The sequence below is a fragment of the Oncorhynchus nerka genome, linkage group LG5 (assembly GCF_034236695.1).
Source record: "Oncorhynchus nerka isolate Pitt River linkage group LG5, Oner_Uvic_2.0, whole genome shotgun sequence".
Taxonomy (NCBI): Eukaryota; Metazoa; Chordata; class Actinopteri; order Salmoniformes; family Salmonidae; genus Oncorhynchus; species Oncorhynchus nerka.
The window spans coordinates 46594609-46607609 of record NC_088400.1 but is presented as its reverse complement, the minus strand read 5'-3'; the positions used below and the strand labels follow the sequence as shown (position 1 = coordinate 46607609).

Sequence of the window (13001 nt, the reverse complement as noted above, 5' to 3'; positions counted from 1 at the left end):
TTGGGATAGGGGGCAGCATTTTCACTTTTGGATGAAAAGCGTGCCCAGAGTAAACTGCCTGCTACTCAGTATTAGTAGAATTGGATAGAAAATACTCTGACGTTTCTAGAACTGTTTGAATGATGTCTGTGAGTATAACATAACTCATATGGCAGGCAAAAACCTGAGAAAAAATCCAACCAGGAAGTGGGAAATCTGAGGTTTGTAGTTTTTCAACTCAGTCCCTATTGAAGATACAGTGGGATATTGGTCATCTTGCACTTCCTAGGACGTCCACTAGATGTCAACAGTCTTTAGAACATTGTCTCAGGCTTCTACTGTGAAGGGGGGCCGAATGAGAGGGGAATGAGTCAGAGGTCTGGCAGAGAGGCACGAGCTCGTGATGCGCGGACATGTGAGAGTTACCTCGCGTTCCATTGCTTTTCTACAGACAAAGGAATTCTCCAGTTGGGACATTATTGAAGATCTATGTTAAAAACATCCTAAAGATTGATTCTATACTTCGTTTGATATGTTTCTACGACCAGTAATATAACTTTTTGGACATTTCGTCCAACCTTTCCACTGGACTTGCACGCGCGTTTGGAATTGTTTACTAAACGCCTTAACAAAAGGAGGTATATGGACATTATTGTGGAACTGCAATTCCTGGGAGTGCATTCTGATTAAGATCAAATGCAAGTGAATATTTCTAATGCTATTTCTGACTTCTGTTGACTACACAACATGGCAGATATTTCTTTGGCTGGTTTGGGATCTGAGCGCCGTACTCATAATATTGCATGGTATGCTTTTTCCCTAAAGTTAAAAAAAAATCTGACACAGCGGTTGCATTAAGGAGAGGTTTATCTAAAGTTCCATGTCTAATAGTTGTATCTATTATCAATGTTTATTATGAGTATTTCTGTAAATTGATGTGGCTCTCTCCAAAATCACTGCATGTTTTGGAACTACTGAACATTACACGCCAATGTAAAATGAGATTTTTGGATATAAATGTGCACTTTATCGAACAAAACATACATGTATTGTGTAACATGAAGTCCTATGAGTGTCATCTGATGAAGATCAAAGGTTAGTGATGAATTTAATCTATATTTCTGCTTTTTGTGACTCCTCTCTTTGGCTGGAAAAGTTGCTCTTTTTCTGTGACTTGGTGGTGACCTAACATAATGGTTTGTGGAGCTTTCGCTGTAATTCCTTTTTGAAACCAGACACTGGCTGGATTAACAAGAATGTTATCTTTAAAATGGTGCCTAATAGTTGTATGTTTGATCAATTTGATTTATGAGATTTCTGTGTTTTGAATTTGGTGCCCTGCAATTTCACTGGCTGTTGGCGAGGGGTTCCGCTAGTGGAACAAGGTTCTGCCCAGACAGGTTAAGAAACATTTCTTAAAATCAGTCCCATATACTATGTTCTTATAAAAACAGGTTTTACATGTTCTAATACAGCCACTATTGAAGGCTATCAAATGCTTCTCAAAGATGCCCTCTTATGGTCAAACTAGCACTAATTAGCATTAATGGTACCAGTGGTTGAAGAATTCTGCGGCACCATGCAAGCTGTGCTGCAGTACGCTGCAACTTTAAAAGGACAAATCACTGTACAATAAGGGGGAACTTGGGGTGAGTGGCAATCCATTCATTAATTTCCTGTCCTTTTGTCTTTATACTGTTCCAAGATAACAAGTATGTATGGGAAGACAATGCAAATCATCTGTTTGTATGTTCTTCTATTTTAATCAATTTTATTAAACACATTATAGAATGCATTGTACCTGGGAGGAGTTACCTCAGATAAGAAGTGATGCTTTTAGCTGTATACTTATTTCAATACGCCACACAGCGAATGCAGTGAGCTATAGCCCCACATGACCAAAGCACAGCTACAGGTCTTAATGTGTCAGGGGAGGGGTTCACAATTACACAAGCTGAATTCGACTTCTCAGGTCCCTTAGGGGCTGAAAGGTTAAGCTAAATAACAGCGGGCTGAACTATGGCATTGAGTACCGCAGGGGCCAACCATCCATCAATGCTCAGTCCTGCTTCTCATTGCCACGGCGACCCACGACACTCCCATTAGCAACCCAGCATGTTATCCACAGTCCCTATAGTCTGTCCCTCCCTCAGAGTCCTACTCCTTCATATCCACTAGTTATAGATCTGTAAAAGGGGGGGGGGGGGGCTGGGATCAACCAAGCCACTCAAGCCTCTCCAGTGAATTAGTAGCCCCCAGGGGCCAATGCCTCAATTCCCAGCCTTTGTGGGCTACCATTAAATCTGATAGATAGATATCACTAAACTGCTGAACAAACACCCCATTCAGTACTTTGCATACATTACGGTAGTGGAGGGAGGAAAAAAAATCCGGAAAGCTAAATGAAATACCTCCGCTTGGCTGTGTGTGAGGACAGAAAGTACTAGGAGTTGGGTTCAGGCTGTCTTGTTCAGTAGATAACAACTGCAGATATGAACTGGTAAATGCAGCCATTTGAAAGTATATGAGTTATTCACCATTTTCTGGTGTGGATATTCTAATTGAACTCAAGCTGAGTTCTAACTCATAATCTCTAAGCCAGTTGAATCAATTAGAAACATTTAACAGATTCATATTCATTATAAAAACAATAATAACCTCAAGAGGTGAATTAAAGTTGTGCTGCTTTGATACATTCATTGTTACCTTTCAAAACCTCAATTGGCAACTGCTGCAAGTCTTAGAAAAAAGGCCAAAAGGGACTCTGTCAAACACAAGCACACACACACACACACACACACACACACACACACACACATACGCAGACAAACTCTACCATACACACTTCCTCATTTATCACTGCTCTACAGTCAAGATGATATAAGCAACTTTTTCAGGGTTGCTCAACCATCAAATGAATGACCTTTTCTGTTGTTGTTGTTGTTTCATCGGTCATGTTTCAAGGCATCAGCGGCCTTCTTTAATCCCAGTAAGAAGTTTAAAAAAGGTATGTTGGCGTTTGACTTGGCTGGTTTATCTTTACAAAAACCGCAAACAATGTGGCTAGGAATTTCAAACTGTCAGTTTCACACACCCTACACAATGTGTTAAATGGATTATGGTTATCTAAGCCAAAGTCAAAATAAAATATAGCACATCAAATCTGGGAAAAATCAAGCATTGTCTTTCCATCTCTTTATCTCACACATATGGTTTCACTTCCCTCTCTTACCTAGGGGCACAACTGTAGATCTGATATCTTAGCAAGCATTTTTTTTTTTTAAACACACAATGTTCTGCATGTGAAAACCTTTCACAACACTATTGTTTATGTTCACTTCAATGTTCAAGGAGAAAATAAGAAGAGAGTAGGATGATTCAAAGCAAAGCCGATTGTCATCCTTTTTGACAGTTCCAACATCATGAATTGTAAGGAAAAAACTGAAGGGGCGTGAAACATTCAACACACCTGGAGAAGTGTGTTCAGGATCCTACAGTACAAAGAAATGCACCTTCGATCACACATCTATTATTTAGAAACCTTGCGAATTACCCTTGATGCCTAATCATGTGAACTGATTTGTTTAGTTGCGGTTGAGCAATGTTATTTTGACTAGCATATTAACTTTATCACTTCATTACCTGAAAAAAAAGGTCACATCCATGTCAAACTCTAGAGGTGAAAGAGTGAGGTGTTTGCTAACAGGGAGAGACAGAGAGCAGAACGGAGGACTGATACACACCGATATGCTCTCCTCCTTGCCATTTGAGTCACCTCGACTCCCAACGTCGATTGTGGATGACACAAAGGAAAAAGCAAAACAGCTTTCTGGCTTTCTTTATCAAGGATAACAATGCCTACTCTGTCATGCGCAAAGGCGTGAGCGTAGCTTGGTTACAATCCCCTGTCATTCACCCTCAATCTGGCTGAACACAGAGAAAGAGGGTAGGTGGGAACGCTACAAAATGGAGCTAAGAAAACAACACATTTCAATATTTCCTCTATAGCTATTTTCACAATGAGGCAGTCACTAAAATGTGTTCGGCAAATGCAACTGAGGCTCCATGTTGGTTCTAATGCCAGATCAGGTGAGGGAGGAGGTGGGAGGAAGTGGGGCGTTTCCAGGCAGCTTCTCTCCCTCTCTCTGGGGACACGATCCAGACAGTGAGGGAAAGCACTGCTGCAGTATATCTGCAGTTCTCCATTTCATCTCACTCATGCTCACATTCTACAAGAAGCCCCGGAATCGATACTGACATCAGGGGCCTTGAGCTGCCTTTTCTGCCTGTTTGGTACAGAGCTGCAAGGGAGGTCTTAGCCGGAGCCTCTGTTTTTTAATTACACAGATTTTTTTTGACTGGGAACAGATTGCTAATGCATGAGTTGGCTATTACTTTTATGCCAGCCAAAGTGCAAAGCAAGCTTGAATAAATCTCCACTTTGACTACACTAAGAAATAACTCAAATTAAGGTTAAACACCATCTTAAGTGTGAGCATTGAACATATGGAATGCCTCCTGAATTGATGAATTACCCTTGAATTGATGATTCTTGCACTCCCTTAATAAATGTGGTAACTCATATCGAGAGACAGAGGATACAGGAATTCCGTCTGTTTTACTGCAGACAGCGATAGGAGGTATCATAGCCCCAATGAGACCCTATATTGTGTGTATAAGTGCCATATATCTAGACAAACCTATTCTGCCGAGGCGCCGTCCTCCTTAAAATGGACACTGAGAAGTGCTCAGGCATCACTAATTTGATTTGAGAGCCGAACCGCTTGAGTTTAAGTGAAAGCACTCTGTTATCGAAAATAGAGAAGGGCCATGAGAGGTGATAGCCCACAGAAGGTCTGTGTGGAGAGGGCTGTGGCCGGTCGGGAGATGAAATCAGGAGGTGGCAATAAGTCAGCGTGGGGGAACGATCCCCCATTAGAGTCCCGGAGGGTAGGCAGTGGTGGAGTGGTGGTAAAAATAGCTCCAGGCCTGAACTCTCTCTGGGGAGAGGAGGAGGAGATTTGATAAACATCTCACTAGTGGCAAGGCAGCCATATCCATTCCTTTAAGCCCCTGGGTACCACTAGTCACACGTATGGCCCTTAACTACTCTTTCCTGCCAGGGAGAACACAAGCACAGAACAGTCTCTCTGGTGGCGAATCCACAGGCGCCCAATGGCCAAACCATGTCTAGCATGGCTTTCTACTTCAGCAACAGTTGCAGATAAGACAAGGGGAGGAATTAATGAAATACATGAAAAGGATATGGACAATTTTTCCACAAACTTATCTTTTTTGTCGTCTGTCTTGGGGAAATTCTCAATGTCGTTTTCTAGCCTCTGGATGTGTCGCTCCATGGTGCTGAGACTGCTTTTCAGGATCTCGGCAGAAACTGGAGAAAGATGGAGAAAATACTTATATCATTAATATACTGTATTATAAAAGTTCAATACATGGCAGACGAACTGCATATCTATAAATATGAATGTCTTTGATGTAGATTGTTCCAATCAGCGTTGTTTGCTGAGGTTAGGCTGAGTTGGTTCACTCCAGAATCTGCCTCAGCACAACATTCTGCGTGGCCTGAAAAGCGAGTGTGCGTGCGTCAGTGTGTGCCCGGTAGAGTGGCTCGAGCTCATTAATCAGTCTGTAATCACTGTTTACAGAGTTCCTTTGGACTGCTCACTCTCACTATTCAGATCAACCCTTTCAAGTGAGGACTTCAAAGACTTGTGAATGTCTTAGGGGATCAGACAGGACAGGAGTGTAGTTACTGGTGCCATGTATAGGCTTTAGTGTTAGTAATTAGGGATGCACATTTCCGTCAATTTTGCTCCCGACTAACTGACCCTCATTAATCGGTCAACCAGCGGTTTGATTGTTTTCAAACAGTAACATGACATGACCAACAGAAAATAGTATGCAAGCTTTCAAGGAAAGGACATTTTTCGTTAAGAGCTTAATGGCAACATGCAACAATAGCAAGCCTATCGTCTTACAGTCAAAAGGTTATAGACTATTATTGAACATGCAACTCCTGTAATGAAGCTGCTGATAAAATATAATTTTCAAACTTTTGCCAAAATGGAATTTGTGGGAAAACACAGTTCTAAACAGTACACCTAATGTGAGAGGTTCCATACAGGGGGGCAAACAAGTATTTAGTCAGTCACCAATTGTGCAAGTTCTCCCACTTAAAAAGATGAGAGGCCTGTAATTTTCATCATAGGTACACTTCAACTATGACAGACAAAATGAGAAAAAAAAATCCAGAAAATCACATTGTAATGATTTTTTATGAATTTATTTGCAAATTATGGTGGAAAATAAGTATTTGGTCAATAACAAAAGTTTATCTCAATAGTTTGTTATATACCCTTTGTTGGCAATGACAAAGGTCAAACGTTTTCTGTAAGTCTTCACAAGATTTTCACACACTGTTGCTGGTATTTTGGCCCATTCCTCCATGCAGATCTCCTCTAGAGCAGTGATGTTTTGGGGCTGTTGCTGGGCAACACAGACTTTCAACTCCCTCCAAATATTTTCTATGGGGTTGAGATCTGGAGACTGGCTAGGCCACTCCAGGACCTTGAAGTGCTTATTACAAAGCCACTCCTTCGTTGCCCGGGCGGTGTGTTTGGGATCATTGTCATGCTGAAAGACCCAGCCACGTTTCATCTTCAATGCCCTTGCTGATGGAAGGAGGTTTTCACTCAAAATCTCACGATACATGGCCCCATTCATTCTTTCCTTTACACGGATCAGTCGTCCTGGTCCCTCTTGCGTGGAGCCCCAGATCGAGGGAGATTATCAGTGGTCTTGTATGTCTTCCATTTCCTAATAATTGCTCCCATAGTTGATTTCTTCAAACCAAGATGCTTATCTATTGCAGATTCAGTCTTCCCAGCCTGGTGCAGGTCTACAATTTTGTTTCTGGTGTCCTTTGACAGCTCTTTGGTCTTGGCCATAGTGGAGTTTGGAGTGTGACTGTTTGAGGTTGTGGACAGGTGTCTTTTATACTGATAACAAGTTCAAACAGATGCCATTAATACAGGTAACGAGTGGAGGACAGAGGAGCCTCTTAAAGAAGAAGTTACAGGTCTGTGAGAGCCAGAAATCTTGCTTGTTTGTAGGTGACCAAATACTTATTTTCCACAATAATTTGCAAATAAATTCATTAACAATCTTACAATGTGATTTTCTGGATTTGTTTTTCTGATTTTGTCTGTCATAAGTGTACCTATGATGAAAATTACAGGCCTCTCTCATCTTTTTAAGTGGGAGAACTTGCACAATTGGTGACTGACTAAATACTATTTTGCCCCACTGTATATGACAGAGATAAAACTTGGATGGAAAACTAATAACAACAACTAGGATGGGTTGCTGATATTAATAGGATTGTGCCTTTGGCTTCTGGACAATAAATAAAGTTAATATGATAATCAATAGAACAGGAGCAAAAAAAAGCTGGTTAATAATGGCTTGAGGAAGTCTTTATAAAACAACTGTGGCTGACAGCGCCAGGCTATCAATTACGAGTTGAGATCGAGAAATAAAAATATTAGCTTGTTTTAATCGTGGCCATCAATACAGTTTCTAGCATGCATTTGCTTTTAGAATTGTTATTTGTTGCGCAATGACTGGACACATATTTCACTCTAGTAACAGCTTTTTTAAGAACCTGCTCTCGCGCTGCCTGACAGGAAATAGGCTATCCCACTCCTCAAACTGGGCTCTGTATGCCAATTTAATTACCCCAAATTATGGAAATGAACCTACAGACTGATAAGCATGACCGGTCAAATGTATTTTCGGTGGCTTCAACTGGCTTCCAGTTGAAGCTCGCATCCGCTACAAGACCATGGTGCTTGCCTACGGAGCTGTGAGGGGAACGGCACCTCAGTACCTCCAGTACCACCTCTGATCAGGCCCTACACCCAAACAAGGGCACTGCGTTCATCCACCTCTGGCCTGCTCGCCTCCCTACCACTGAGGAAGTACAGTTCCCGCGCAGCCCAGTCAAAACTGTTCGCTGCTCTGGCCCCCCAATGGTGGAACAAACTCCCTCACGACGCCAGGACAGCGGAGTCAATCACCACCTTCCGGAGACACCTGAAACCCCACCTCTTTCAGGAATACCTAGGATAGGATAAAGTAATCCTTCTCACCCCCCCTTAAAAGATTTAGATGCACTATTGTAAAGTGGCTGTTCCACTGGATGTCTTAAGGTGAACGCACCAATTTGTAAGTCGCTCTGGATAAGAGCGTCTGCTAAATGACTTAAATGTAAATGTAAATGTAAACGATTTACGGTTCACATCCCTATTACTAATACACAGACACTTCCGACTATGACTACACGGTGTGTGAAGTGGTCACAGGCAAATATATGGGTCAATGATGTTTTGCCTGGGTCTGCGTCACAGAGTGGACACCAAGAGGTTACAGCGCAAACGTTTACAGACTTTTTAAGATACATATTTTTGACTTGTACTTGTCTTTATCAAGAGTCCTCCACTAGACTGAACATATTCATTCAATAATAGTGACATATAGTTAAACAATAAGACTTCTATGGAGTTACAGTGGACTGTGGGCAGTGGCTGTGGTAAGCCTCAGCATGCAAATGGAAAATAATATCAAAGTATAGGATGTTAAAAGTATCCTCCTTAATAAAAGTGCTCCCATCTTGACTAGTTCAAAGCCATCCCATGCTATTTAGATAAACCTTCACATGGAAATGTCAAATCAACCCTCAGTGTTTAATTGAACTTGCCTATCTTTACTCAAATATTCAGTAATAAAAACCTACTTCAAAGCATGTCTCCACAATGCACCTGTCTTGCAATGTTCGCGCGCCACATGTGGTATTCAATTGCTTTTTGAGCCTACCATGTCTAGCCTATATGATGCCCTTGTATCGTGTGAAATAAAAATCTTGTCTCTCATTGCATCTTCTACATTTATTGCAGCGAGTCATACATGATGGGAGGGCAGGCAAACAACATGTCAGGACTCACCACTATGCTTGCCACCAGGCCCAGCGTCCTTTATGTTTCCCAACCCATCCAACGAGCTGTGTGGAAGCTATTAAGAAAGGGGTATTCTCCTTGACACCAGGGAAGCCTATTATTTCTTTACAGCCATCATACAGCTCCCATCTGGTTTTATTTTGTATTTTCTAACAATCCCACTGCCCAGTGAGTGCGTGGACGAAACACTTACAGTACACAGAGACATACACAGTTACACCGGGGCCACAAATCAATCTAGCGACGGTAGCAACGATGCAGAGGATGAGCGAGGGTGAGGTCATTAGTGGGATGCTTGGAGGGATCTGGTGACTGGGGATATAGTGTCCCCCCCACCATTCAAGGCCCACAAAACCGAGGGCTATGTCTTACTCCTGGGGACACTAGGGGATGGGGCGGGGCGGCATGCCCGCAGTCAACACAGCACCACAGCCCAACTCCAGCACTGATAGGGCCATAGAGAGCACCCAAACTGTTATTAGTGTGATCTGAGCCAGCACTGATAGCAGGGGGAAATGAAGAGCTAGAGAGGTGGGCACACAGACAGGCAGAGATGGATAGATTAGATACACACAGATGCATCATACCTGGGAACCGTTCATCATTTGCCAACGAAACTCAGGGAACTCAGGTAAACTCAAAGGGGTCTGTGTCTGAATGACAGCAGTACAGGCTGGGCTAATAACAAAGTTGAGGTAGCTGATCTTTATTGGCTTCAGTAGCCATCACACTGAGACACAGGGGGTTAGCTAACAGATTCTCCAGAAGACTCATTTACAGCACTATGATGAAGCCTAACTGCAAAATGTCAACGAACTGGAGAGAGCATACCCTGCAAACAATAATGAGTCGTTAGCACGTCCCTGGGACTTCACAAAATGGTTGCCTAAAGTCGTCAGGATGTTGTGTCATGGTCCCCTGGACATTTTATCAAGTTCCTGGTTGGTCCTGGGGATGTCCCGAAGGACATTTTTTTAGGACGTTGTCTCATTGTCACCTGGAGGTCTTGTCAAGTTCCAAGTTTGTCCTGAGGACGTCAACTGATGGTCGCACAGAAACATCCCACCCACAAATGATTTTTATATTTCACCCAGGGTACGTACACCTCAGTTTCATTACACATCATCCTTTTTTAATGTTGCCAAAGCTATCAAGGCCATAAATGGTGAACCACTGATCCAGTCATAACTCTTCATGTTTTGGAAATGCTAGGGACAACCAGACACATGAACAATTCATACAGTCATTATTATTATGTCCTCCCCTGGGATTTGAACTCACAATCTCTTGGTTCACGACATTTTGATCTTATTGCCACGCCACCATGTCTGTGCCAATGACACATTTCACCTGTAGGCCTATTCCTACACTTTGCACAAAGTAAATCTCAGCTCTGTTAAAAATACACTGAAGAAAAACAAATATATTTATCATAGTGATTCAGGGGTAACATTAAACAGAATAATATGCCCCACCAACATAAAACAACTATTCTGAAAACCGAAACCAAATTTCTGAAATAAGTTCATGAAATCAATGAGAAAATAGTCTGATTAACTGATGACTAAAATACCAGTGCGGATGGCATTATTTTGCTAAGTGCAGAAATGTGTCATAGATAATGAATATGTAGACAGCCTATAGGGAGGAGGTCAGAGACTTGTCGGTGTGGTGCCAGGACAACAACCTCTCCCTCAATGTGAGCAAGATAAAGGAGCTAATCATGGACAATAGGAAAAGGAAGACCGGACAGGCATTAACATCGACAGGGCGTGGGCCAAGATTTTTAAGTTCCTTGGTGTCTACCAACGAAGTGTCATGGTCCAAACACACCAAGACACTTGTGAAGAGGGCACAGCAACACCTTTTCCCCCTCAGGTGACTGAAAAAATGTGGCATGGGTCCCCACATCCTCATAAAGTTCTGGAGGCACCATCGAGAGCATCCAGACTGGTTGCATCACCACCTGGTTTGGGAACTGCTTGACATCTGACCATAAGGCGCTACAGAGGGTAGTGCGTACGGCCCAGTACATCATTGGGGCCAAGCTTCCTGACATGCAGGACCTCTATACCAGGCTGTGTTAGAAGAAGGCCCAAAAAATGGTCAAAGACTCCAGTCACCCAGGTCATAGACTGTTCTCTCTGCTACCGCACGGCAAGCGGTACCAGAGCGCCAAGTCTAGGACCAAAAGGCTCCTTAACAGCTTCTACCCCCAAGCCATAAGACTGCTGAACAATTAATCAAATGGACACCCAGACTATTTTTACACTGCTGCTACTCGCTGTTTAGTATCTATGCATAGTCACTTTACAAATTAACTCGACCAACCTGTACCCCCACACAGAGACTCATTCGGGACTTCTCCTTAGATGGGGGACTGGTTTTGTGGCTGTTGGTCTTCCTGAGCCAACACTCACAGCGAGTCAAAATAAGTCCCTATATGTCGGATATACGCAATACCAACACAGGCTCTCCTCAGGGATGTGTTTTGTCCCCACTCCTATACATCTTGTACACAAATAGTTCAACTAGTTCCCATACTGACAGACACCTCATTAAGTTTGCTGATGACACTGCCTTGATCTGCATGTTGTATGATGACGAGGACCATTATGGCCAAGTCCTAGATTACTTTGATTGGTGTGAAGAATCACACTTGGTCCTCAATACCAACAAGACCAAAGAGATGTGCATAGACTTCAGGAAGCGTACAACACCTACCTCTGCAACATCCATCAGAGGTCAGAATATAGAAATTGTAGAGGAATACAAATATCTGGGTGTCCTTTTGGACAAACAGCTTTAGTGGAGTAAAAGCTGGGATCTTCTAATATAGACTACTATACTGACTCTGTTTTACAAATATTTTATTGAGAGTATTTTAACTTTTTGTATTGTGTGTTGGTTTGACAATGCCACTGTCAGTCAGAGAAATATGTTGAGAAGGATTATTACCACAGCAAGCACAGTGCTTGGAGTCAAACAGTCAGGCCTGGATGAGATCTTTAAGGTCAGGGCCCTCCGTAAGGCTCACAAAATAATTTTAGACCCAAGCCACCCCCTCTACCTGGACTTTGAACTACTCCCCTCTGGGCGCAGGTATAGGGCACCCCTCAGCAGGAAAAACAGAACTAGACAATCATTTGTGCCAGGTGTGATATCCCTCCTAAATAGCTCGGGCTAATGTACATATTGACTCTGTAAGGCCAGCGGGCTAGTCTTGATTTTGTTTATTTATTAAAATTATGATAATTTATTTGATTTTATTGTTATCTAACTGTTATGAAAGTTGTGTTGTCAATTTTGTTTTGTATTTAAACACCACTTTAAATGTGTACATGACACTGCAACAACATTTCCCCATGGGGACAATAAAGTCAGTAAGTACCGGTACCTCCTGTATATAGCCCAATTATTGTGATGTTATTTTCTTCTGTTACATTTTGATTATTATATATATTTTTTCACTATATTTTATTCAGTAAATATATTCTTAACTCTATTTCTCCAATGGCATTGAGCTAAGGGCTTGTAATCATTTCATGGTAAAGTCTACACCTGTTGTATTCGGCGCATGTGACAAATAACATTTGATTTGATCATGTCAAATATAATCATATTGTCATTGATGAAAGACTCTTGCACTATTTTAACTGAACAACTTACCTACAAAAGAAATTCCATTATATGACTCTACTTATAATGGTTTGGGACACTTGTGCCCATCATCTGACAAAAACCTCCAGGGGACCATGACACAACGTCCCAAGAAAGATCAGGGGACCATGACACGATGTCCCAAGAACATCCTAAAAACGTCCCCGGTCAAACCAGGAACTATAAAAATGTATCCCAGAGAACAATCCCTTGGGACCATCATGCGCAGTCTTAAGAACTAGTAAAATGAACGGGAACTAAACAAAACCTGCAGGGAACAATGACACAACGTCCCAAGAACATTCAGGGGACCATGACACAACATCC

At 42.2% G+C, this 13001-nt stretch overlaps 1 protein-coding gene across 1 annotated transcript in view; it reads right to left on the bottom strand.

The window, feature by feature from the left end:
* The window catches only part of LOC115129597 (protein diaphanous homolog 2-like), a 606019-nt gene that overhangs the window by 161552 nt on the left and 431466 nt on the right, over positions 1-13001 (bottom strand). Inside the window, 1 exon segment of the mRNA XM_065018694.1 lies at positions 5247-5371. Within this exon segment, the coding sequence (XP_064874766.1) occupies positions 5247-5371 (125 nt within the window).